This window comes from Rhinoraja longicauda, chromosome 4 (genome assembly GCF_053455715.1).
Source record: "Rhinoraja longicauda isolate Sanriku21f chromosome 4, sRhiLon1.1, whole genome shotgun sequence".
NCBI lineage: Eukaryota > Metazoa > Chordata > Chondrichthyes > Rajiformes > Arhynchobatidae > Rhinoraja > Rhinoraja longicauda.
The window spans coordinates 88,904,618-88,932,205 of NC_135956.1; the positions used below are offsets into that span (position 1 = coordinate 88,904,618).

Genomic DNA, 27,588 nt, shown 5'->3' on the forward strand with positions numbered 1-27,588 from the left:
CCATACCCCCTGACTCCGCTATCCTTAAGAGCTCTATCTAGCTCTCTCTTGAAAGCATTCAGAGAACTGGCCTCCATTGCCTTCTGAGGCAGAGAATTCCACAGATTTACAACTCTCTGACTGAAAAAGGTTTTTCCCCATCTCTGTTCTAAATGGCTTACCCCTTATTCTTAAACTGTGGCCCCTTGTTCTGGACTCCCCCAACATTTGGACCATGTTTCCTGCCTCTAACGTGTCCAACCCCTTAATAATCTTATATGTTTCAGTAAGATCCCCTCTCATCCTTCTAAATTCCAGTGTATACAAGCCTAGTCACTCCAGTCTTTCAACATACAACAGTCCCGCCATTCCGGAAATTAACCTAGTAAACCTACGCTGCACGCCCTCAATAGCAAGAATATCCTTCCTCAAATTTGGAGACCAAAACTGCACACAGTACTCCAGGTGCGGTCTCACTAGGGCCCTGTACAACTGTAGAAGGACCTCTTTGCTCCTATACTCAACTCCTCTTGTTATGAAGGCCAACATTCCATTGGCTTTCTTCACTGCCTGCTGTACCTGCATGCTTCCTTTCAGTGACTGATGCACTAGGACACCCAGATCTCGTTGTACGTTCCCTTTTCCTAACTTGACACCATTCAGATAATAATCTGCCTTCCTATTCTTACCACCAAAGTGGATAACCTCACACTTATCCACATTAAACTGCATCTGCCATGCATCCGCCCACTCACACAACCTGTCCAAGTCACCCTGCAACCTCATAGCATCTTCCTCACAGTTCACACTGCCACCCAGTTTTGTGTCATCTGCAAATTTGCTAATGTTACTTTTAATCCTTTCATCCAAGTCATTAATGTATATTGTGACAGAAAATTTCAATGGTGGTCACAGGAGGAATGTGTCACAATACACAGTGCATCGCACCCTGCTGCGTATGGGGCTGCACACGGAGGACCATCAGCATATTAGGTTCATCAGGTCATAATGTTTTGGCTGATCGGTGTGTAGCAGCGTTCTTCCCGACCTACCAAAGCACTTTACAACCAATTGGATACTTCTTGGACAATAGTCATTTTTCATCCTCATAAATTTGGAAATGTTTGTGTCTGGAGTTTGACTTGACCCTGTGACTTTAGAGGGGAATACCAATTTAATAGATGCTAGACCAAGTGGACCCATTTGCCCCAAACCTTTCCTGCATTGGTGCAGCACCCTCTCTTCCCCCCTCCCCTCTCCCCCCCCCCCCCCCTCTCCCCTCCCCATTTCCCCCCCTCCTCCCTTCTGGAGTAACTCAGTAATGCTGGAGTAACTCAGCGGGTCAGGCAGCATCTCAGGAGAGAAGGAATGGGTGATGTTTCGGGTCGAGACCCTTCTTCAGACTGATGTCAGGGGAGGGGGTGGGACAAAGAAAGGATGTAGTCAGAGACAGGAAGACTAGTGGGCGGACTGGGAAGGGGGAGGGGAAGAGAGGGACAGAGGAACTATCTAAAATTAGAGAAGTCAACATTCATACCGCTGGGGTGCAAGCTGCCCAAGCGAAATATGAGGTGCTGTTCCTCCAATTTGCGGTGGGCCTCACTATGGCACTGGAGGAGGCCCATGACAGAAAGGTCAGACTGGGAGTGGGAGGGGGAGTTGATGTGCTGAGCCACCGGGAGATCAGGTTGGTTAAGGCGGACTGAGCGAAGGTGTTGAGCGAAACGATCGCCGAGCCTGCGTTTGTTCTCGCCGATGTGGAGAAGTTGGCATCTGGAACATCTGGAATTCGTACACCTAGAACTGACATCTGTAGTTACAAGGTATTAGTTCTGCTGGGATGTAATACACCTCATGAAATGAGAGCTGCTCGCTGATAAATATGGTAACACCCCAAAAGATAGGGACCAAAATGCTGGAGTAACTCAGTGGGACAGGCAGCATCTCTGGAGAGAAGGAATGGGTGACGTTTCGGGTCGAGACCCTTCTTCAGGCCCCCCAATATCTTTTCAACTGCTGCCCATCATGGTCAAGGAAGGATGCTTCAATGTAATGACAATATTACAATTCAGGGGACAAACTTAAAAGTAAGGGAATGGTGTCATTTTCTGTAATTAAGCATTAATTGTTTCGTTTGTTTAAGTTTATCAATGAATTTCACTTGAGTTTTTAATTATTTTTTTTAGGTCCCTATGTGCCATATCTCAGCCATAAAGTAAGTACCAAAGCAAAATGCTGCCCAGCCCGGAAACCTTAATGGAAGTAGAAAATGTTGAACACTTGCAGCAAGCCAGTCGGTCCTTGCTAACACAATTACAACCTCAGCAAGTGTCAGGGTCGGTGCACCAAGGGTCTGAAGAAGGGTCTCGACCCGAAACGTCTCCCATTCCTTCTCTCCCGAGACGCTGCCTGACCTGCTGAGTTACTCCAGCATTTTGTGAATAAAAACCTTCGGTGCACCAAGGCATGGATTAATGTGAAATCGAGTTCGCTGTTGACAGGGAAACACAAAATGCTGGAGTAACTCAGCGGGTCAAGCATCATCGATATTTAAGACCTGTTGTGTCAAGAACGTCATCGTGACCCTTCTTCAGACTGAAGAATGGAGTTTTCAGGTCTCGACCCGAAACGTCACCCGTTCCTTCCCTCCGGAGATGCTGCCTGACCCTCCCAGTTACTCCAGCATTTTGTGCCTCCAAATTTGAGTTTTGGTCTCCAAATTTGAGGAAGGATATTCTTGCTATTGAGGGCGTGCAGCGTAGGTTTACTAGGTTAATTCCCGGAAATGGCGGGACTGTCATATGTTGAAAGACTGGAGCGACTAGGCTTGTATACACTGGAATTTAGAAGGATGAGGGGAGATCTTATCGAAACGTATAAGATTATTAAGGGGTTTGACACATTAGAGGCAGGAAACATGTTCCCAATGTTGGGGGAGTCCAGAACCAGGGGCCACAGTTTAAGAATAAGGGGTAGCCCATTTAGAACGGAGATGAGGAAGAACTTTTTCACTCAGAGTCTTTGTGAAGCTGTGGAATTCTCTGCCTCAGAAGGCAGTGGAGGCCAATTCTCTGGATGATTTTCAAGAGAGAGCTAGATAGAGCTCTTAATGATGGCGGAGTCAGGGGATACGGGGAGAAGGCAGGAACGGGGTACTGATTGTGAATGATCAGCCACGATCACATTGAATGGCGGTGCTGGCTCGAAGGGCCGAATGGCACCTATTGTCTATTGTCTAAAGTTTCCCTTTGCCTTACTTTGAAGGGTGAAAAAGGAGAGACGGGAACATTCGGTGAGAAGGGGGAGAAAGGAGAATCATCTGGCAGCTTGTTCTTGCCTGGTATGCCTGGGCCACCAGGCCCCACTGGGCCTCACGGGCGACCTGGGCCTGTGGTAAGTAACCCGGAACAAAATCCTTAACACACTCCCTCCTCAGCCAAGCATAACACAACAAAGACAAACAATCAGATCAAGATCCCTGCACTTACAACAACTGGGACTTGAAAATATTGTCTCAGCTATACTACACTACTATACGCCGATCAGCCAAAACATTATCACCCGATGAGCCAAAACATTATGGCCACATGCCTAATATGCTGTTGGTCCTCCGTGTGCAGCCCCATACGCAGCAGGGTGCGATGCACTGTGTATTGCGACACATTCCTCCCGTGACCACCATTAACATTTTCTGTGACTTCTGTCGGTTCGGACCAGACGGGATAGCCTTCGTTGCCCTCGCGCATCGATGAGCCTTGGGCGCCCAACACCCTGTCTGTCGCCGGTTTGTGGTTTGTCCCTCCTCGGACCACTGTCGGTAGGCACTCACCACTGCTGACTGGGAGCACCCCACAAGCCTTGCCGTTTCAGAGATGCTCTGACCCAGTCGTCTGGCCATAACAATTTGGCCCTTGTCAAAGTCGCTCAGGTCTTTACTCCTGCCCATTTCTCCTGCATCCAACACGTCAACTTCAAGAACTGACTGTTCACTTGCTGCCTAATATATCCCACCCCTTGACAGGTGCCATTGTAACAAGATAATCAACGTTATTCACCTCACCTGTCAGTGGTCATAATGTTTTGGCTGATCGGTGTATACTTGTATTGTATCTGAGATGCTCACCTAGTATGTATGTAAGTGCAGTGATACTTTTACTGTACTGCAGGCAGAAATGGATTTCACCGTACCTCAGTACATTCAAGTCCATGTTCAAAAACACTTTATTTGTCCCCGTGGGGCAATTTACAAAGAGTAGTATAAAAACTATTGGGGGGGGGGAGTTGAAGTGCTGAGCCACCGGGAGATCAGGTTGGTTAAGGCGGGCTGAGTGAAGGTGTTGAGCGAAACGATCGCCGAGCCTGCGTTGAACGAAACGATGGCCGAGCCTGTTCATCCATCCATCCATCCATCCATCCATCCATCCATCCATCCATTCATTCATTCATTCATTCATCCATTCATTCATTCATTCATTCATCCATCCATCCATCCATCCATTCATTCATTCATTCATTCATTCATTCATCCATCCATCCATTCATCCATCCATCCATCCATCCATTCATTCATTCATTCATTCATTCATTCATCCATTCATTCATTCATTCATTCATTCATTCACAAACGAAAAATACCGCAGCTTTGATAAAGATGAAAACAAAACAAAAAGGTCATAAATACTTCTTTACAGACTGATAGACAAGCATCTCAGCTCAATTGGAGGAACAGCACCTCATATTTCGCCTGGGCAGTTTGCAGCCCAGTGGTATGAACATCGACTTCTCCAATTTTAGATAGTTCCTCTGTCCCTCCCGTCCCCTCCTCCTTCCCAGATCTCCCTCTATCTTCCAGTCTCCACCTATATCCTTCCTTTGTCCCGCCCCCCTGACATCAGTCTGAAGAAGGGTCTCGACCCGAAACGTCACCCATTCCTTCTCTCCCGAGATGCTGCCTGACCTGCTGAGTTACTCCAGCATTTTGTGAATAAATACCTTCGATTTGTACCGGCATCTGCAGTTATCTTCTTATATATCTCAACTCTTCTTCTCTTTAAGTCTTCTGGCTTTAAGCCGTTCACTCTCCAACGTAAAAAAAAAACCGAAGGTCGCTTCCATTACACGTGCTTCACTTTCCTACCTCCCCGCCCCGCAGGGACCCAAGGGCGAGTCTGTCATTGGTCCGATGGGCCCGCCCGGAATGCCGGGAATGCCGGGAGCTCCGGGATACGGGGCTATGGGTGCGCCGGGACGTCCGGGCCCCCCTGGGCAACCAGGAATGCCGGGAATTTATGGATCAGGTGAGTCTCGCTCGGACACTCAATCGGATTTCAATTTCAGGTCTTCCACATTCAACTGGGGAATTTAAACTGACCATCAAAGATGACAACGTTTTTCTTCACACAGAGAGTGGTGAATCTGTGGAATTCTCTGCCACAGAAGGTAGTTGAGGCCAGTTCATTGGCTATATTTAAGAGGGAGTTAGATGTGGCCCTTGTGGCTAAAGGGATCAGGGGGTATGGAGAGAAGGCAGGTACGGGATACTGAGTTGGATGATCAGCCATGATCATATTGAATGGCAGTGCTGGCTCGAAGGGCCGAATGGCCTACTCCTACACCTACTTTCTATGTTTCTAAAGGGCAAAAGGTAGACCGACAAAAATGCCGGAGTAACTCAGCGGGTCAGGCAGCATCTCTGGAGAGAAGGAAAGGGGGACGTTTCAGGTCGAGACCCTTCTTCAGACTGACCAGAAACGTCACCCATTCCTTCTCTCCGGAGATGCTACCTGACCCGTTGAGTTGCTCATAGAAACATAGAAAATAGGTGCAGGAGGAGGCCATTTGGCTCATCGAGCCTGCACCGCCATTCATTGTGAGCATGGCTGATCGATCACAATCAATAACCCGTGCCTGCCTTCTCCCCATATCCCTTGATTCCACTAGCCCCAAGAGCTCTATCTAACACTCTCTTAAATCCATCCAGTGAATTGGTCTCCGCTGCCCTCTGTGGCAGAGAATTCCACAAATTCACAACTCTCTGGGTGAAAAAGTTTCTTCTCACCTCGGTTTTAAATGGCCTCCCCTCTCATCCTTCTAAACTCCAGTGAATACAAGCCTAGTCTTTTCAATCTTTCCTCATAAGACAGCCCTGCCATTCCGGGAATTAACCTCATCTCAGTTCTAAATGGCCTACCCCTTATTCTTAAACTGTGGCCTCTTGTTCTGGACTCCCCCAATATTGGGAACATGTTTCCTGCCGCTAACGTGTCCAACCCCTTAATAATTTTATACGTTTTTTGATAAGATCCCCTCTCATCCTTCTAAATTCCAGTGTATACAAACCTAGTCGCTCCAGTCTTTCAACATACGACAGTCCCGCCATTCCGGGAATTAACCTAGTGAACCTACGCTGCACGCCCTCAATTACAAGGATGACCTTCCTCAAATGAGGAGATCCAAACTGTGCACAATACTCCAGATGTGGCCTCACCAGGGCCCTGTAATCTCCAGCATTTTGTTTTGTCTACCTTCGATTTATGACCGCATCTCCAGTTTATTTCCTACACGTCAAAGGGGCACAAGATGCCCGGAGGTCGGGAGGTCAAGACGAAGCCAGGGGTACCTCTGTTTTACGTCCCCCTTGGAGCTTGTGGTTGCTGCGCTGCGAAGTGTCCGCGTTGGAGTGGAGGCCCAGTTCTCACCTTTCAGTGTTGTGTTCTTCTTCATTTACAGGCATCTCGCTTCCCGGACCCCCGGGACCAGCCGGACCACCAGGGCGAGGAGGCAGTGGCAGCGTGGTGAGTGGGAGAGGACGTGGTAGACGAGTGTATCGTGGAGGAACGTAGGCAAGGCTGAGCCGTTCCATTGGAAATCCCTGGAGAGCACAGCCATGGATCCCTAGAGCTTCCCTCGTGCACGGAGTAACAAACACTTCAGCCTAGAACGCCTCACTGCCGACGTCCCAGGGTTGCACCTTGGTTCTTGGTCCTCCAAAATATTCAATAGACAATAGGTGCAGGAGGAGGCCATTCGGCCCTTCGAGCCAGCACCGCCATTCAATGTGATCATGGCTGGTCATTCTCAATCAGTACCCCATTCCTGCCCTTTCCCCATACCCCCTGACTCCGCTATCCTTAAGAGCTCTATCTAGCTCTCTTTTGAATGCATTCAGAGAATTGGCCTCCACTGCCTTCTGGGGCAGAGAATTCCACAGATTCACAACTCTCTGACTGAAAAGGTTTTTCCTCATCTCAGTTCTAAATGGCCTACCCCTTATTCTTAAATTGTGACCCCTGGTTCTGGACTCCCCCAACATTGGGAACATGTTTCCTGCCTCTAACGTGTCCAACCCCTTAATAATCTTATATGTTTCGATAAGATCTCCTCTCATCCTTCTAAATTCCAGTGTACACAAGCCTAGTCATTAGGCCCTATGTACTCCCAAAATGACCCCGTCTCCAACTTTCCCTGACTCTCCAACATTCTTGCATGTCCCTTGCCTAACATTTGATTGAGGCCAGGTTTATAGACGCTGTTTGGGGACACAGGGAACCCCAGATGCAGGTTCACAAAATAAAATACTCTGCGGGTCGGGCAGCTTCTCGTGAGGGACATGGAAAGGCTGCTGACGCTTCAAGGGAACTTGATTGGATCTGAGGCAGACACAAAATGCTGGAGTAACTCAGCGGGTCAGCATCTCTGGAGAGAAGGGATGGGGATTGGATGGAAAATTGACATCAGACCAAAGAAAGGGACATTGGAACAGAAGTAGGAATGTCTTGAAAAATGGGAATGACAAGGTTTAGAAAGGGAATTCCAGAGTTTGGGGCCGAACGCGAGAATGTTTAGGACGGGCTTTGTTTATGCGACTAGAACTTTTATCTTCATTACAAAGTGATGATGGTGCTTATTTTAACATGAATAGTTTTCATTTTATATATAATAACTGTTATAACCATCTAACTCTCTTTTAAATCCATCCAGTGATTTGGCCTCCACTGCCCTCTGTGGCAGAGAATCCCACAAATTCACGACTCTCTGGGTGAAAAAGTTTCTTCTCACCTCAGTTTTGAATGACCTCCCCTTTATTCTTAGACTGTGTCCCCTTGGTTCTGGACTCCCCCAACATTGGGAACATTTTTTCCTGCATCTAGCTTTTATAATTTTATACGTCTCTATAAGATCCCCCCCTCTCATCCTTCTAAACTCCAGTGAACACAATCCCAGTCTTTCCAATCTTTCCTCATACGACAGTCCCGCCATCCCGGGGATTAGCCCTCGTGAACCGACCTCAATAGCAAGGACGTCCTTCCTCAAATTAGGAGACTTGAATTAGACAATAGACAATAGGTGCAGGAGGAGGCCATTCGGCCCTTCGAGCCAGCACCGCCATTCAATGTGATCATGGCTGATCATTCTCAATCAGTACCCCGTTCCTGCCTTCTCCCCATACCCCCTGACTTGAATGCATTCAAGAGAGAGCTGGATAGAGCTCTTAAGGATAGCGGAGTCAGGGGGTATGGGGAGAAGGCAGGAACGGGGCACTGATTGAGAATGATCAGCCATGATCACATTGAATGGCGGTGCTGGCTCAAAGGGCCGAATGGCCTCCTCCTGCGCCTATTGTCTATTGTCTATTGACTCCACTATCCTTGAGAGCTCTATATAGCTCTCTCTTGAATGCATTCAGAGAATTGGCCTCCACTGCCTTCTGAGGCAGAGAATTCCACAGATTCACAACTCTCTGACTGAAAATGTTTTTCCTCATCTCAGTTCTAAATGGCCTACCCCTTATTCTTAAACTGCGGCCCCTTGTTCTGGACTCCCCCAAACATTGGGAACATGTTTCCTGCCTCTAACGTGTCCAACCCCTTAATAATCTTATACGTTTCGATAGGATCTCCTCTCATCCTTCTAATTAGTATTGAACTCTGAATAGTGTTGAATGGAATACATTTTTACCCTGTAAAGTTTATCTCATTCTGCTCCTAATTGTTGAATACTGTAGTTTAAAACCTCACCTTGTTTATCTCATGTGTTGAACAGGTGGCAGTGTACAGGAACATGGACCTAATGCACAAAGCAACCTATTCTGTCTCAGAAGGAACCCTGGGCTATGTGGCAGACGGGAGTAACCTGTACATCCGAGTTTACAACGGCTGGAGGAAGCTCCAAGTGAGTGCCTAAAAATGAGCACCAATTCTGAAATATATTCTTGGATCAAAATATATTTTAATATGTTTTTTGGGGGGGGCGGTTTGCAATATTATTTGCAGCTTGGCGATTTGATTCCTGCTCCAGCTGATGACCCATTCCAATCACTGAACACTTACTCGGTAAGTAAACACTATTGCGCCCGGCTCGACTGAGATTAAACTGAAGAAGAACGCTTCTCAATAAACCGATGACTTCATGCACGTGTTTCTTTTTGTCCCATCAGGCACCAAACACATTCCCAAAGATGAATGACCAGAAACCTGCTGTAAGTAATGTCGCATTGACTCAAGGTGTTCGAAGCTAAAATCTCGCAATCAGTGCCAAGTTTCATAACTGGTCAAGATCAAATTCAAAATGATGCATCGTCAAAAGGGGAGATGGGATCTAGGATAGTATAGTATCGTTGTACACAGGGCCCTGGTGAGACCACATCTGGAGTATTGTGTGCAGTTTTGGTCTCCTAATTTGAGGAAGGATGTCCTTGCTATTGAGGCAGTGCGGCGTAGCTCCACCAGGTTAATCCCCGGGATGGCGGGACTGTCATATGAGGAAAAATTGGAAAGGCTAGGCTTGTAATCACTGGAGTTTAGAAGGACGAGAGGGGATCTTATAGAGACGTATAAAATTATAAAAGGACTGGACAAGCTAGATGCAGGAAAAATGTTCCCAATGGTTGGGGGAGTCCAGAACCAGGGGCCACAGTCTAAGAATAAAGGGGAGGCCATTTAAAACTGAGGTGAGAAGGAACTTTTTCACCCAGAGAGCTGTGAATTTGTGGAATTCTCTGCCACAGAGGGCGGTGGAGGCCAAATCACTGGATGAATTTAAGAGAGAGTTAGATAGAGCTCTAGGGGTTAGTGGAATCAAGGGATATGGGGAGAAGGCAGGCACGGGTTACTGATTGTGGATGATCAGCCATGATTACAATGAATGGCGGTGCTGGCTCGAAGGGCCAAATGGCCACCTCATGCACCTATTTTCTATGTTTCTATGGGATCTTGTCACTGTGAACTCTGAGGAAATTACTTCCTACACAAATCAATGTGGATCTGTGGGCCAAGTGCAATATTCAGGTTTAGGTTTCGGTTTATTATTGTCAATTATACCGAGGTAGAGGGAAGAGCTTTTGCTTGCAGCAGTCCAATAAAATCAGATAATACTGTGCATGAGTACAATCAAGCTAAACTCAAGTACAAAAGGTAGAACAAAGCAAACGTTACAAAGTGCAGATTACAAGTTGAAGGTATCACAAAATGCTGGAGTAACTCAGCGGGTCAGGCAGCATCTCAGGAGAGAAGGAATGGGTGACGTTTCAGGTCGAGACTTTGGTGTCAGGGGAAGGGGTGGGACAAAGAAAGGATGTAAAGTTTGCTGTTGATCTGACACCTACACGTGCAGCGTAGGTTTACTAGGTTAATTCCCGGAATGGCGGGACTGTCATATGTTGAAAGACTGGAGCGACTAGGCTTGTATACACTGGAATTTAGAAGGATGAGAGGGGATCTTATCGAAACATATAAGATTATTAAGGGGTTGGACACGTTAGAGGCAGGAAACATGTTCCCAATGTTGGGGGAGTCCAGAACCAGGGGCCACAGTTTAAGAATAAGGGGTAGGCCATTTAGAACGGAGATGAGGAAAAACTTTTTTCACTCAGAGGGTTGTGAATCTGTGGAATTCGCTGCCTCAGAAGGCAGTGGAGGCCAATTCTCTGAATGCATTCAAGAGAGAGCTAAATAGAGCTCTTAAAGATAGCGGAGTCAGGGGGTATGTGGAGAAGGCAGGAACGGGGTACTGATTGTGGATGATCAGCCATGATCACATTGAATGGCGGTGCTGGCTCGAAGTGCCGAATGGCCTCCTCCTGCACCTATTGTCTATTGTTTATTAAAGCCACCCAGCCAAACTGGATGGAGGATAGTTTGTTTCCTGATTGGCCTGTGCGTGCTATTATGTACTTAAACTTAAACCTCTCCTTCGTGTTTCTTTACAGTTGCACCTCGTGGCTTTGAACACGCCCCTGTCCGGTAACATGCGTGGTATCCACGGTGCCGATCTGCAGTGTTTCCAGCAAGCGCAGGCGATGGGCTCCATGGCAACCTACCGCGCCTTCCTCTCCTCTCAGCTGCAGGACCTGTACACCATCGTGAGGAAAACCGACAGGTTGAACATGCCAGTCGTCAACCTAAAGGTGATACATTTGCGTTTTGGTTGCTGCTTCTGGCGGTAGAGTCGCTGCCTCGCAGCGCCAGGGACAACGGCTTCGATCCCGACCACGGGCGCTGTCTGTGCGGAGTTCGAACGTTCTCCCCGTGAACCTGCGTGGGTTTTTCTCCGGGTGCTCCGGTTTCAATAGACAATAGACAATAGGTGCAGGAGGAGGCCATTCAGCCCTTCGAGCCAGCACCGCCATTCAATGCGATCATGGCTGATAACTCTCAATCAGTACCCCGTTCCTGCCTTCTCCCCATACCCCCTCACTCCGCTATCCTTAAGAGCTCTATCCAGCTCTCTCTTGAAAGCATCCAACGAACTGGCCTCCACTGCCTTCTGAGGCAGAGAATTCCACACCTTCACCACTCTCTGACTGAAAAAGTTCTTCCTCATCTCCGTTCTAAATGGCCTACCCCTTATTCTTAAACTGTGGCCCCTTGTTCTGGACTCCCCCAACATTGGGAACATGTTTCCTGCCTCTAATGTGTCCAATCCCCTAATTATCTTATATGTTTCAATAAGATCCCCCCCTCATCCTTCTAAATTCCAGTGTATACAAGCCCAATCGCTCCAGCCTTTCAACATACGACAGCCCCGCCATTCCCGTTTCCACCCACGCTCCAAAGACGTGCAGGTTTGTATGTAAATTGGCCTCCGTAAATTGCACCTGGTGTGTAGGATGCAAAAAATTGGCATAACGTAGAACAAGTGTACAGGTGATTGCTGGTCAAGGAAGACTTGGTGGGCCGCAGGGTCTGTTTCCACACTGTATTTCTCAGCTAAACTAAACTAAAAAGAGTATGCTTGTGAGAGCTAAAAGAAAGAAATCCTGAATATCCATGAATTTATTTGAGGTGAGAGAACAATAAATAGATATCGTGATCCCAGGAATAACGTTATATTTCAAGGAATCTTCAAATCCCTTCCTAGGCTGTGAACAGAGGAAACTGGAGAGGAACTTTTCAACTATAATTTAACATAGAAACATAGAAACATGGAAAAATAGGTGCAGGAGGAGGCCATTCGGCCCTTCGAGCCAGCACCGCCATTCATTGTGATCATGACTGATCATCCAATAGACAATAGGTGCAGGAGGAGGCCATTCGGCCCTTCGAGCCAGCACCACCATTCAATGTGATCATGGCTGATCATTCTCAATCAGTACCTCGTTCCTGCCTTTGGAAAAATACTTGAGCAAAAGCAAAACTTTCGGGGGAAAAAGAGAAACAGCTGACAATGCATTGAAGAAGTAGCAATTGAAGGGGTGGAAGTTGAGAGGCGACTATCACAGCGAGACCCTCTGCTCGCCAAAGAGTGTTCACAAACAGTTAGGCTTGGCACAACGTGCATAGACATGTTAAACAAAAGACGTGGGGAGAAAATTGGAAAATCAGATTACGGTGGATATCATAGAAACATAGAAACATAGAATATAGGTGCAGGAGGAGACCATTCGGCCCTTCGAGCCAGCACCACCATTCATAGTGATCATGGCTGATCGTCCACAATCAATAACTCGTGCCTGCCTTTTCCTCATATCCCTTGATTCCACTAGCCCCTAGAGCTCTATCTAACTCTCTCTTAAATCCATCCAGTGATTTGGCCTCCACTGCCCTCTGCGGCAGAGAATTCCACAAATTCACAACTCTCTAGGTGAAAAAGTTCCTTCTCACCTCAGTTTTAAAAGGCCTCCCCTTTATTCTAAGACTGTGTGGCCCCTGGTTCTGGACTCGCCCAACATTGGGAACATTTTTTCCTGCATCTAGCTTGTCCAGTCCTTTTATAATTTTATACGTTTTTGTGTAAGATCCCCTCTCATCCTTCTAAACTCCAGTGAGTACAAGCCTAGTCTTTTCAATCTTTCCTCATTGTGACAGTCCCGCCATCCCAGGGATCAATCTCGTGAACCTACGCTGCACTGCCTCAATGACAAGGACGTCCTTATCAAGATACTAGTTTGAATAAATTTGCAACAAGCCGTTTCGAAGACCAGCCAATGCTATGAGATGGTTGTTAAATATCCTTGCATTCATGTTTACATTTTCCTCATCATGTTGCTGATAGTTTTTGCGAGCATCTAACAAGTTTCCTGATAATTTTCCGGTGCAAATACAGGAAATAATAGCTTTATGACAATCTGTTCCATCTGGAGGGATTTGGCTGGTTTGCATCTACTTATCCTGCTGGAGTCTGCAGAGGCAAGTAACTTTGCTGACGGAGGTTCATTTTAACTATTAGTGTAAACCGAGAGGTTTAGTTTAGTTTAGTTTAGAGATACAGCGCGGAAACAGGCCGCTAGGCCCACTAAGTCCGCACCGACCAGCGATCCCCGCACGTTAACACTATCTTACACACACTAGAGACGATTTACACATGCACACGCCAATTAGCCTACAAACCTGCACGTCTTTGGTGTGTGGGAGAAACTCAACATCTCGGAGAAAACCCACGCAGGTCGCGGGGAGAAGGTACAAAATCCGTAGAGTTGCTGCCTTCCAGCGAATGAGACCCGGGTTCGATCCCGACTACGGCTGGCTGTCTGCACGGAGTTTGTACGTTCTCCCCGTGACCTGCGTGGGTTTTCTCCGAGATCTTCGGTTTCCTCCCACACTCCAAAGGCAATAGACAATAGACAATAGGTGCAGGAGGAGGCCATTCGGCCCTTCGAGCCAGCACCGCCATTCATTGTGATCATGGCTGATCATTCTCAATCAGTACCCCGTTCCTGCCTTATCCCCATACCCCCTGACTCCGCTATCCTTACGAGCTCTATCTAGCTCTCTCTTGAATGCATTCAGAGAATTGGCCTCCACTGCCTTCTGAGGCAGTGAATTCCACAGATTCACAACTCTCTGACTGAAAAAGTTTTTCCTCATCTCAGTTCTAAATGGCCTACCCCTTATTCTTAAACTGTGACCCCTGGTTCTGGACTCCCCCAACATTGGGAACATGTTTCCTGCCTCTAACGTGTACAACCCCTTAATAATCTTATACTTTTCGATAAGATCCCCTCTCATCCTTCTAAATTCCAGTGTACACAAGCCTAGTCGCTCCAGTCTTTCAACATATGACAGTCCTGCCATTCCGGGAATTAACCTCGTAAACCTACGCTGCACGCAGGTTTGTAGGTTAATTGGCTGGGTAAATGTAAAAATTGTCCCCAGTGGGTGTAGGATAGTGTTAGTGCGGGGGGATCGCTGGTCGGTGCGGACCTGGTGGGCCGAAAGGGCCTGTTGGCCTCGCTGTATCTCTAAACTAAACTAAACTAAACAACTAATGGTCTATTTCACTCCTTGTTCCCACCTATGAATTCCTTGGCCTGATTCATTAGTCTATCATTAATGCTCGTACTAAAAGGCGTTTGAAAATCTTGATTAATTACAACTACAACATTACCATTGTCTGCTCTCCCAGTTATTACCTCAAAAATGCATTAACATCAGTCAGTCAAGAACTGTCTGCTTGAAAACCACAATAACAAATCATCCTTACTTTACATCTCAGCCGGAAACACAAGTCACTTGAGAACGGATAAAGCAAGTTAGAATTTATTGGCAATACAGTCAGTCTGCACGGCACATATAGTCTCTCAGGTGTTTGACGTATCATATCATATCATATATATACAGCGCGGAAACAGGCCTTTTCGGCCCACCGAGTCCACGCCGCCCAGCGATCCCCGTACATTAACACTATCCTACACCCACTAGGGACAATTTTTACATTTACCCAGCCAATTAACCTACATACCTGCACGTCTTTGGAGTGTGGGAGGAAACCGAAGATCTCGGAGAAAACCCACGCAGGTCACGGGGAGAACGTACAAACTCCTTACAGTGCACATATGTCAAACGTATAGGAGCAAAGAGGTCCTTCTGCAGTTGTACAGGGCCCTAGTGAGACCGCACCTGGAGTACTGTGTGCAGTTTTGGTCTCCAAATTTGAGGACGACATTCTTGCTATTGAGGGAGTGCAGCGCAGGTTTACTAGGTTAATTCCTGGTATGGCGGGACTGTCATATGTTGAAAGACTGGAGCGACTGGGCTTGTATACACTGGAATTTAGAAGGATGAGAGGGTATCTTATTGAAACATATAAGATTATTAAGGGGTTGGACACGTTAGAGGCAGGAAACATGTTCCCAATGATGGGGGAGTCCAGAACCAGGGGCCACAGTTTAAGAATAAGGGGTAGGCCATTTAGAACGGAGAAGAGGAAAAACTTTTTCACTCAGAGAGTTGTAAATCTGTGGAATTCTTTGCCTCAGAAGGCAGTGGAGGCCAATTCTCTGGATGCTTTCAAGAGAGAGCTAGATAGAGCTCTTGGTGATAGCGGAGTCAGGGGGTATGGGGAGAAGGCAGGAACGGGGTACTGATTGTGAATGATCAGCCATGATCACATTGAATGGCGGTGCTGGCTCGAAGGGCCGAATGCACCTATTGTCTATTGTCTATTATCAATGTGGTAACCTGGTTTTCGACCATCAAAAACTGGGTAATGGAGGATGGCGTTCTGCTCAATACTATTCTAAACCAGTGCTCAGTGATGAGAGTTCCAGCATCTCTCGTTATGTACGTTCACAAGTACCACCGAAGGTATAAGAGGCAACATGGACGCTGAAAAATTACTGGGAGACCCATGGCCAATTGATATTGCAGTGAAAAGATTTTAAGGCAGATGGTGAGGATGAATTTCAAATCTATGCTTATTTAAGGTTTAGATTTTGGTTTAGAATTAGGTTTGGTGTTGAAAGGTTTTAGAGGGATACCAGACCAAGTGGACCCATTGGGCTCACACCTCTCCTGCATTGGTGCAGCACCCTCTCCTCCCCCCCCATCCCCTTCCCCCTCTCCCCTCACTCCCTCCTCCCCTCCCCTCCCCCCCTTCCCCTCTCTCCCCTCCCTCACCCCCTCCCCTCACCCCTCTCCCTCCACCCCCCCCTCCCCCACCCCTTCCCCTCCCTCCCCCTTGCTCCTCCCCTCCCTCTTTCCCTCCCACCCTCTCTCTTCCCCACCCCCTCCCCTCACTCCCTCCTCCCCTCCCCTCCCCTCTCCCCTCCCCCCTCCCCCCCCCTCCCCTCCCCCCCACTCCACCCCCCTCAACCCCCCTTATCCCCCCCTCCCTCCCCCCGAATCATTGTCTATTCCTTCTCTCCAGCAATGCTGTCTGTCCCGCTGAGTTACTCCAACTTTTTTTGTGTCGGGTTTAAACCAGCGCCTGCAGTTCCTTCCTGCAGTAGTTGAAGCTGTCAGTACTTTGGCAGCCGAAAGCACAGTTCTACCAACTCAAATTAGCAATTACAAAAAAAGCTAAACTGAGTTTCAGTCGATGCACAGATGGAAATCAAACACTTCTTGGCAGAGCTGAGGATTTGCAGTCAACGTTGGGAATCATTCAATTGCTCCATTTGCATGAACAAGGCATGAGGGTGATTATTTATTTAAACCGATTAGATATTTCCATGGCAAGTTGCATTAAAATCCTCTGTGATAAATGGAGGGCCTTCAGATCTGAGTTTCCTTTAACTAGATCTTCTTAGGCCACAAGATCTTCTTAGGTCAGATTTGTGTGCGGTCTCTGGTCTGTTGAAGTTGCTGCGCTCCTTTCTGCGTGCCCGCATTTCTGCCGCTGCGTTCATCAGTTTCTCTTCCCCCGTTTTGAGATGTTGGCTCACAGTGACAGGGAGTGTACACTTTATGCCCCCATCCTTAAGACTTAATGTTTTAATTAGAAGGTCTTCTGCAGTTTCTTCTGCAGTTGTACAGGGCCCTGGTGAGACCACATCTGGAGTATTGTGTACAGTTCTGGTCTCCTAATCTGAGGAAGGACATCCTTGTAATTGAGGCAGTGCAGTGTAGGTTCACCAGATTGATCCCTGGGATGGCGGGACTGTCATATGAGGAAAGATTGAAAAGACTAGGCTTGTATTCACTGGAGTTTAGAAGGATAAGAGGGGAATCTTATAGAGACGTATAAAATCATAAAAGGACTGGACAAGCTAGATGCAGGAAAAATGTTCCCAATGTTGGGCGAGTCCAGAACCAGGGGCCACAGTCTTCAAATAAAAAGGAGGCCATTTAAAATTGAGGTGAGAAGCAACTTTTTCACCCAGAGAGTTGTGAATTTGTGGAATTCTCTGCCACAGAGGGCAGTGGAGGCCAAATCACTGGATGGATTTAAGAGAGAGTTGGACAGAGCTCTAGGGGCTAGTGGAATCAAGGGATATGGGGAGAAGGCAGGCACGGATTACTGATTGTGGATGATCAGCCATGATCACAATGAATGGCAATGCTGGCTCGGAGGGCCGAATGGCCTCTTCCTGCAGCTATTTTCTATGTTTCTAAGGGAATGGAATTTGAAGGGAAATACCACAGCCCCTGCTTAATGCAGATCGTTACAGACACATTTTCTGTCCACTATTGAAGATATGCCCCAATCACCAAGAGACTAGAAACACAAGGGGGGCTGCTGATTTATGGTAAAACACACTGAACACTGGAGAAGGTAGACACAAAAAGCTGGAGTAACTCAGCGGGTCAGGCAGCATCTCAGGAGAGAAGGAATGGGTGACATTTCGGGTCGAGACCCTTCTTCAGACTGATGTCAGGGGAGGGGGAGGGGGCGGGACAAAGAAAGGATTTAGTAGGAGACAGGAAGACTAGTGGGAGAACTGGGAATGGGGAGGGGAAGAGAGGGACAGAGGAACTATCTGAAGTTGGAGAAGTCAATGTTCATAACGCTGGGCTGCAAGCTGCCCAAGCGAAATATGAGGTGCTGTTCCTCCAATTTACGGAGAAATGGGCAGTAAAGACCTGAGCTACTTTGACAAGGGCCAACTTGTTATGGCCAGACGACTGGGTTGGAGCATCTCTGAAACGGCAAGGCTTGTGGGGTGCTCCCGGTCAGCAGTGGTGAGTACCGACCGACAGTGGTCCAAGGAGGGGCAAACCACAAACCGGGTGTTGGGCGCCCAAGGCTCATCGATGCGCGAGGGCAACGAAGGCTATCCCGTCTGGTCCGAATCGAAAGGAAGGTCGACTGTGGCACAAGGCACAGAAAGTTTTAATGGTGGCCACGGGAGGAATGTGTCACAATACACAGTGCATCACACCCTGCTACGTATGGGGCTGCACACGGAGGACCAACAGCATATTAGGCAGGTGGTCATAATGTTTTGGCTCATCGGGTCATAATGTTTTGGCTGATCGGTGGTATGTGAGGTGAGTTATGGCTTCTGAGGAGAAGGGGCAAATTGTCAGGAATATGGATTGACCAGGCGTGGGAATTAGTCACAGTCATGAGGTAACTTTGCTGGTTCCGTGAAGAATCAGTCCTTCCTGTGAAAAATCAGGCACGGAAGGCAAATTTTCACTAAAACCGTTGATTAAGAAAACACCCTTTGTGTTAAATGGACGCAAGTTCATTTTGGTTTCCACATCCTAGATATTAGGAAGCAAATTCAGGTTAATAACTTCTGTTTCCTTTCGACAGGGGGAAGTGCTGTTTGACAGTTGGGAGTCGATCTTTAAGAGCCATGCTACATTCAACACAGGCATTCCTATATACTCCTTCAATGGAAGAAACATCATGAAGGATTCGACCTGGTAAGAATTGCACTAGAACAATTAAGACAAATGCAAAGCGTGAAACATAGAAACATAGAAACATAGAAAATAGGTGCAGGTGTAGGCCATTCGGCCCTTCGAGCCTGCACCGCCATTCAATATGATCATGGCTGATCATCCAGCTCAGTAACCTGTACCTGCCTTCTCTCCATACCCCCTGATCCCTTTAGCCACAAGGGCCACATCTAACTCCCTCTTAAATATAGCCAATGAACTGGCCTCAACTACCTTCTGTGGCAGAGAATTCCACAGACTCACCACTATCTGTGTGAAGAAATGTTTTCTCATCTCGGTCCTAAAAGACTTCCCCCTTATCCTTAAGCTGTGACCCCTAGTTCTGGACTTCCCCAACATCGGGAACAATCTTCCTGCATCTAGCCTCTCCAACCCCTTAAGAATTTTATATGTTTCTATTAGATCTATTAGAACTGTGAGGAAGATGCTATGAGGTTGCAGGGTGACTTGGACAGGTTGTGTGAGTGGGCGGATGCATGGCAGATGCAGTTTAATATGGATACGTGTGAGGTTATCCACTTTGGTGGTAAGAATAGGAAGGCAGAGTATTATCTGAATGGTGGCAAGTTAGGAAAAGGGGACGTACAACGAGATCTGGGTGTCCTAGTGCATCAGTCACTGAAAGGAAGCATGCAGGTACAGCAGGCAGTGAAGAAAGCCAATGGAATGTTGGCCTTCATAACAAGAGGAGTTGAGTATAGGAGCAAAGAGGTCCTTCTGCAGTTGTACAGGGCCCTAGTGAGACCACACCTGAAGTACTGTGTGCAGTTATGGTCTCCAAATTTGAGGAAGGATATTCTTGCTGGTGAGGGCGTGCAGTGTAGGTTTACTAGGTTAATTCCCGGAATGGCGGGACTGTCATATGTTGAAAGACTGGAGCGACTAGGCTTGTGTACACTGGAATTTAGAAGGATGAGAGGGGATCTTATCGAAATGTATAAGATTATTAAGAGGTTGGACAAGTTAGAGGCAGGAAACATGTTCCCAATGTTGGGGGAGTCCAGACCAGGGGCCACAGTTTAACAATAAGGGGTAGGCCATTTAGAACGGAGATGAGGACAAACATTTTCACTCAGAGAGGAATTCTCTGCCTCAGAAGGCAGTGGAAGCCGATTCTCTGCATACTTTCAAGAGAGAGCAAGATAGAGCTCTTAAGGATAGCAGAGTCAGGGGGGTATGGGGAGAAGGCAGGAACCGGGGTACTGATTGTGGCTGATCAGCCATGATCACGGTGAATGGCGGTGCTGGCTCGAAGGGCCGAATGGCCTCCTCCTGCACCTATTGTCTATTGTCTATTGATGACGTTTCTGTTGTTGCCCTTGGAGTCGCAGTTGGTGAGCCAACTTCTCGAAGTGCTGCAGTCCTTCTGGTGGTAGGTGCATAATGCATTTTGTGGATAGTGAGTTACAGCAGTTGGAGCAAGCAAAGGTGACAGATGAACAATTTCCAAGTCAGGATGTCGGACGACTCGAACGAGAACCTTTCCTGGCCGATGGCCTTCACGCGCAACTGCTGCTGGTGTCCTTCTTGGTCATGGAGATTGGGGTTTCTTAATAACGAATAGGAAAATAACCGCGGACGCTGGTACAAATCGAAGGCGCCACACAACGCTGGAGTAACTCAGTGGGGTCGGGCAGCATCTCAGGAGAGAAGGAAATGGGTGACGTTACGGGTCGAGAACCTCCTTCAGTCTGAAGAAGGGCAGCACGGTGGCGCAGCGATAGAGTTGCTGCCTTATAGCGAATGCAGCGCCGGAGACTCAGGTTCGATCCCGACTACGGGCGCCGTCTGTACGGAGTTTGTACGTTCTCCCCGTGACCTGCGTGGGTTTTCTCCGAGATCTTCGGTTTCCTCCCACACTCCAAAGACGTACAGGTTTGTAGGTTAATTGACTGGGTAAAAATTGTCCCTAGTGGGTGTGGGATAGTGTTAGTGTGCGGGGATCGCTGGGCGGCGCGGACCCGGTGGGCCGAAGGGCCTGTTTCCGCGCAGAATCTCCAAATCTAAAAAATCGAAACGTCACCCATTCCTTCTCTCCTGAGATGCTGCCCGACCCTGCTGAGTCACTCCAGCATTTTTGATACCTTTGCTAAATCAATAACTGCGGGTCAGGGCCACTAGTTGGAACCCACTTGTCCGTCTTCGAGGGATGTTGTCGTGACAACTGAGAAGGTAGGCCAAAACCGTCCAAAACCGTCATAGCTTCCTTCTCGCGGTGTAAAAAAAAACGCCGAGGCGATCATTTTATCGATTTTTTAATTCTTTCTTTACAAGGCCTCACAAAATAATCTGGCACGGGTCGAGCGAAAGAGGGGGCAGGGTCGCGACTCGCTACTGTGGGGGCTGGAGGAAGACGGACACCAGCACCAGGGGGAATGCCTCGCCTCTCTCCAGCGGCAAGCTCCTCAGCCAGCACTCGTACAACTGCGCAAACAACCTCATTGTCCTGTGCGTCGAGAACAGCTACTTCCAGGGCCACACACGGAGAAAATAACCGCCGCCGGGTGAAAGCTCGGGACCGTTTACCGTCCGTCGGCAGCCTCGACGCCACGCCGAAACACGGTCATTTTTTATTTCTAGAGATATATTAAAGGGGGGCAATATCAACGTTGCTTTTCTGATGGGAAAACGGAAGAGGGGAAAGCCAAAGATGACATATCTCAAAAATCTGCATGGCCTCCTGTTCTATCATCAACACAAGAAAAATCGTATTTCGATCTAAGGAGCCGTTCTCAAGGACATTTCTCATCGCGCTCGTTGACACTTTTGGTGCTGATGAAAAGCAATTGAAATGGGACCCCCTGTTAAAATGCCATATTTATAACCGCGATTAACTCAACTTGCTCATATCACAACATAGCCAAGCTGGTACAATGGAGAAGTTGCCTCACCCGCCCACCCCCACAGCAAGCCTCCGTGTCTATTAGGTTCATGTAACTTGGAATACACTGCCATTATGTTTCACTGGGAATCGCCTTGAATCCAGCTTTCATTACAGATATCTGTTCACCCCCATCACAGCGATGAACGGGAGTCAGCTTTTGTTTGTGACATCTGCCTCATCATGTCTAAACAATGCAGCGCACCAAATTATTTAACACAGCGTTCAACGTAAAACTATACATTGTTATTATTACTAAACTCTGTATCATGGTATTCAAGTATCTTAATGCACCCATGCATTCATTTTTCACTGCTTTTTCTGCATTGACTGGGTTATAGAAACATAGAAAATAGGTGCAGGGGGAGGCCATTCGGCCCTTCGAGCCAGCACCGCCATTCATTGTGATCATGGCTGATCATCCACAATCAATAACCCGTGCCTGCCTTCTCCCCATATCCCTTGATTCCACCAGCCCCCAGTGCTCTATCTTACTCTCTCTTAAATCCATCCAGTGATTTGGCCTCCACTGCCCTCAGTGGCAGAGAATTCCACAAATTCACAACTCTCTGGGTGAAAAAGTTCCTTCTCACCTCAGTTTAAAATGGCCTCCCTTTTATTCTTAGACTGTGTGGCCCCTGGTTCTGGACTCGCCCAACATTGGGAACATTTTTCCTGCACCTAGCTTGTCCAGTCCATTTATAATTTTATACGTCTCTATAAGATCCCCTCTCATCCTTCTAAACTCCAGTGAGTACAAGCCTAGTCTTTTCAATCTTTCCTCATTATGACAGTCCCACCGTCCCAGGGATCAATCTCGTGAACCTACGCTGCACTGCCTCAATGACAAGGATGTCCTCCCTCAAATTGTTAGCATCTTTCAGGACTGTTTCTGTGCGTGGTATTATTCGACACCAACGCATTGTATTCAATGCTTCTGCCCGTCAGTCGTGTGTGGAGAGGGGTTTGTGACAGTGGCCAGCGAGTCTCTCTGCCCAGGCCCTCGTTACTGGACATCAGCGCATCTGGATCGAAGGGCCGAATGGCCTACTCCTGCACCTATTGTCGTGTCAAAGCAAACACCACTGTTGTCCTGTTGGCTTATTGTATGGCACATTCCTCCTGCAATCGGTAGATTTAAACATTCTCCCTCTTTTTTTTTTTACACAACGGTAAAAATGTAGGAGCTGAAGTTTCACAACCATTCACACTTACTCTGTACTTCAAAATGGCGGCTGGTCAGCATGATCATTCCCTAAGCAAAGATACTAGAGGAGCAAGATGGGCCACCCCGTCGAAATCGCCTCTGCTGAAGTGTAGTAGGCAAAGGAGCGAAACGTCCGCCATTTTAGTAAGCAAAACCCACCGTTCGCTTTGCCTCTCGCAGTGTAATCAGTGTTTTGGGGGAACAGTATGTGTGATAATGCCGTAAAAATGCAGAATATATCTCATCTATCAACTCACAGATTTTGTGTTATTTTTCTTTTTAAATGTTTCTGCAAGTTTCTGCCGACTAAAATGGCGTTGTGACGTGCTACGGTTTTTAGGGTGGAGTGGTCTATCTTGCTCCTCCAGTATCTTTGCTCGCACGGCAGATTTTAATCAACCTGCACTGAAGATTTAGTTCATTTACACTGCAACTTGAGTCTATTCACAGCACAAAGTTAACTCTCAAAAATGCCGATTTAGTTCATAATTACTGTACAGCGCAGATTTGATTTGTGTACACCACAGAGTTAGTACAGGTTTTGTCTCAACACCATGGCAGGATTGAGTGCATTTACTGTCCAGACTGAATCCATTTACCAAGCAGGTTTAGTCTATTTACAGTCGAGGTTCGGTACATGGATAATGCAGAGTTAGATCATTTACAATATATAGATTCCGTCCATTCGCAGCAAAGTTGCAACCCTTTGAGATTGCAGGTTTAGTCCATGTAGTCCCATCCAACTACACACCAGCGAACAAATCTTTGCATCGACCAACAATTTTCTAATATATGAACCAAATGTCTAAATCAGATTGTATTGAAATGAAGGATATTTCACAAGCTGAATAAACGTAATACATTTTTTTTTGTTGTAAAAATCTACCCTGTCTCAGTTTTTGAAATCTAGCTAATAAATGCAATTGGTGAGCAGAGAAGGAATTTCTGATGGCACTGTGCGTAATTGACCAAAACCAGTCCATTTCTTTAATAAAGAACAGACCTCAGCACGAGTTGGTGCCAGAAACTGCAGAAGCTCTAAACTCAAAAAAAAAACCGGAGCGTTGTTGGAAACGTTCAGCTGGTCAGGCAGCAGCTGTGGAGGCAGAAGGACTCAATGTTTCAGGTCTGCAGAGAGAGCTCTTCAGGATAGCGGAGTCAGGGGGCATGGGGAGAAGGCAGGAACGGGGTACTGATTGAGAATGATCAGCCATGATCGCATTGAATGGCGGTGCTGGCTCGAAGGGCTGAATGGCCTCCTCCTGCACCTGTTGTCTATTGTCCTTCCTCAGAATCCTAATGAGGGATGACACAGACACAGCGGGTCAGACAGCGCCTCTGGAGAGAAGGATTGGGTGACGTTTTGGGGGTCAAAAGCCTCCTTCAGACAGAGTCTGGGGAAAGGGAAACGAGAGATATAGACGATGATGTATAGAACAAATGAATGAAAGATACGCAAAAAAGTAACGATGATAAAGGCCATTGTTAGCTGTGGCCTAGGTGAAAACTAGTTACAGACAATGAGACTCAACAAGAGGTATCTCTGGAGAGAAGGAATGGGTGACGTTTCAGGTCGAGACCCTTCTTCAGACTGATGTCGGGGGGGCTGGACAAAGAAAGGATATAGGTGGAGACAGTCTAAAGTAGGGTCTCGACCCGAAACGTCACCCATTCCTTCTCTCCAGAGATGCTGCCTGTCCCGCTGAGTTACTCCGGCATTTTGTGTCTACCTACGATTTGTACCAGCATCTGCAGTTATTTTCCTCTGAGGCTCAACAAGACGACTTTGAAGCTTTGAGCGGGGGTGGGACGGAGAGAAGTTGGAGAAGTCAATGTTCATACCGCTGGGGTGTGAGCTGCCCAAGCGAAATATGAGGAGCTGTTACTCCAGTTTGCGTTTGGCCTCCTCACTCTGACAATGGAGGAGTCCCAGGATGGAAAGGTTGGTGTGGGAATGGGGAAGGGGAATTAAAGTGCTTGGCAACCGGGAGATCAGGTAGGTCCAGGCGGACTGAGCGAAGGTGTTCAATGAAACGACCGCCCAGTCTGTGCTCACACACCTGGAGTATTGCGTACAGTTTCGGTCTCCTAATCTGAGGAAAGACATTCTTGCCATAGAGGGAGTACAGAGAAGGTTCACCAGATTGATTCCTGGGATGGCAGGACTTTCATATGAAGAAAGACTGGATAGACTCGGCTTGTACTCGCTGGAATTTAGAAGATTGAGGTGGGATCTTATAGAAACTTACAAAATTCTTACGGGTTGGACAGGCTAGATGCAGGAAGATTGTTCCCGATGTTGGGGAAGTCCAGAACAAGGGGTCACAGTTTAAGGATAAGGGGGAAGTCTTTTAGGACCGAGATGAGAAAGTTTTTTTTCACACAGAGAGTGGTGAATCTGTGGAATTCTCTGCCACAGAAGGTAGTTGAGGCCAGTTCATTGGCTATATTTAAGAGGGAGTTAGATGTGGCCCTTGTGGCTAAAGGGATCAGGGGGTATGGAGAGAAGGCAGGTACGGGGTACTGAGTTGGATGATCAGCCATGATCATATTGAATGGCGGTGCGTACAGGCTCGAAGGGCCGAATGGCCTCCTCCTGCACCTATTGTCTATGTTTCTATGCTCGGCCCTGCCTATTAATGAGGGATATTTGATCCAAGACGTTGATCATCCTGCTCTTCCCAAGGTTGCCCGTTCACCTGTTAAGTGCTTGCAGCATTTCTGTTTGCACTTCAGCGCGAGCACCGAGACGGTCACGGTGGCGCGGCGGTAGAGTCGCCGCCTTACAGCGAATGCAGCGCCGGATTCCCAGGTTCGATCCCGACTACGGGCGCTGCCCGTACGGAGTTTGTACGTTCTCCACTGCGTCACCCGCGCGGGTTTTCTCCGAGAGCTTCAGTTTCCTCCCACACTCCAAAGACATGCGGGTTGGTCGGTTGATTGGCTGGGTGTAAATGTAAATATTGTCACCGGTGGGTGTAGGACAATAGACAATAGACAATAGGTGCAGGAGGAGGCCATTAGGCCCTTCGAGCCAGCACCGCCATTCAATGTGATCATGGCTGATCATTCTCAATCAGTACCCCGTTCCTGCCTTCTCCCCATACCCCCTGACTCCGCTATCCTTAAGAGCTCTATCTAGGAGAGTGTTGATGTGCGGGGATGGCTGGTCGGCGCGGACCCGGTGGGCCGAAGGGGCCTGTTTCCGCGCTGTATCTCTAAACTAAACTACAATTAAAACAGAAATGAGCACTCTGGGCTAGCCGTCACAGTTTCTTCAGTTCCTGGTGCAAAAGCAGTGTTGGCACATGTAAGATCTCAGCAGGAATGTTCGTTCCTACTTGCATTGATCGTATCACTGACTAACCAAGCACCGTAATGAAATGGTACAGCAGCCTGGCACTTGGTCTCGGCCGCTCACAGTCCACCAGGGCGGACTGTTCCGCGGTGGGGAATGAACGATGCTTGGCACAGAGCGGAGGAGCAGACTGTCAACATAAACAGCTGGCAATCGTCTCTGGGGTCGTGCAGATGTGCCCTGAGGCAGCATTAGTCAGTGTGTTAGTTGGCCGCATTTCGGAATCCAGATGTGTTCAATTGCTCCTCTGACTAATAAACAAAAATACAGCAATACAGTGTAAAGTCAGGCACTGTACAGACTCAGACGGGATAAAAACAATCGGGAATTTAGAAGGATGAGAGGAGATCTTATCGAAACATATAAGATTATTAAGGGGTTGGACACATTAGAGGCAGGAAACATGTTCCCAATGTTGGGGGAGTCCAGAACAAGGGGCCACAAGTGATCTAAGTAGGGTTGCCAACTGTCCCGTATTAGCCGGGATATCCCATATTTTGGGCTAAATTGTTTTGTCCCGTACGGGACGCCCTTGTTCCATATTAGGCCCATGGGGCGCTGTGGGCCCGGACACTGTAGGCCCGGACACTGTAGGCCCGAACACTGTAGGCCCGGACACTGTAGGCCCGGACACTGTAGGCCCGGACGCTGTAGGCCCGGACGCAGTAGCCCCGGACACTGTAGCCCCGGACGCTGTAGGCCCCGACACTGTAGCCCCGGACGCTGTAGCCCCGGACGCTGTAGGCCCCGACACTGTAGCCCCGGACGCTGTAGGCCCGGATGCTGTAGGCCCGGACACTGTAGGCCCGGACACTGTAGGCCCGTACACTGTAGGCCCGGACGCTGTAGGCCCCGACACTGGAAGCCCCGACACTGTAGGCCCCGACACTGTAGGCCCGGACACCGTAGGCCCGGACACTGTAGGCCCCGACACTGTAGGCCCCGACACTGTAGGCCCGGACACCGTAGGCCCCGACACTGGAAGCCCCGACACTGTAGGCCCCGATGCTGTAGGTCCCGACAGTTTAGGTCCTGTCACTGTAGGTTTCCGACATTTTAGCTCCGGACAGTGTAGGCCCGGAGGCCCGGGAGCCAC

General features: G+C 48.0%; 1 protein-coding gene across 4 annotated transcripts in view; it reads left to right on the forward strand.

Moving 5' to 3' along the window:
• Positions 1–24,049, forward strand: part of LOC144592961 (collagen alpha-1(XV) chain-like) — a 225,484-nt gene extending 201,435 nt beyond the window's left edge. For all 4 annotated transcript variants that reach the window (XM_078398342.1, XM_078398339.1, XM_078398341.1 and 1 more), the window contains 10 exons: positions 2,166–2,194; positions 3,244–3,372; positions 5,132–5,276; positions 6,709–6,773; positions 9,022–9,150; positions 9,252–9,311; positions 9,416–9,457; positions 11,186–11,383; positions 18,898–19,010; positions 21,321–24,049. In XM_078398342.1, coding sequence (XP_078254468.1) covers positions 2,166–2,194; positions 3,244–3,372; positions 5,132–5,276; positions 6,709–6,773; positions 9,022–9,150; positions 9,252–9,311; positions 9,416–9,457; positions 11,186–11,383; positions 18,898–19,010; positions 21,321–21,540 — 1,130 coding nt within the window. In that variant the 3' untranslated portion in view covers positions 21,541–24,049. The remainder of the gene's footprint in view (positions 1–2,165; positions 2,195–3,243; positions 3,373–5,131; positions 5,277–6,708; positions 6,774–9,021; positions 9,151–9,251; positions 9,312–9,415; positions 9,458–11,185; positions 11,384–18,897; positions 19,011–21,320) is intronic.
• Positions 24,050–27,588: the final 3,539 nt, after the last annotated feature.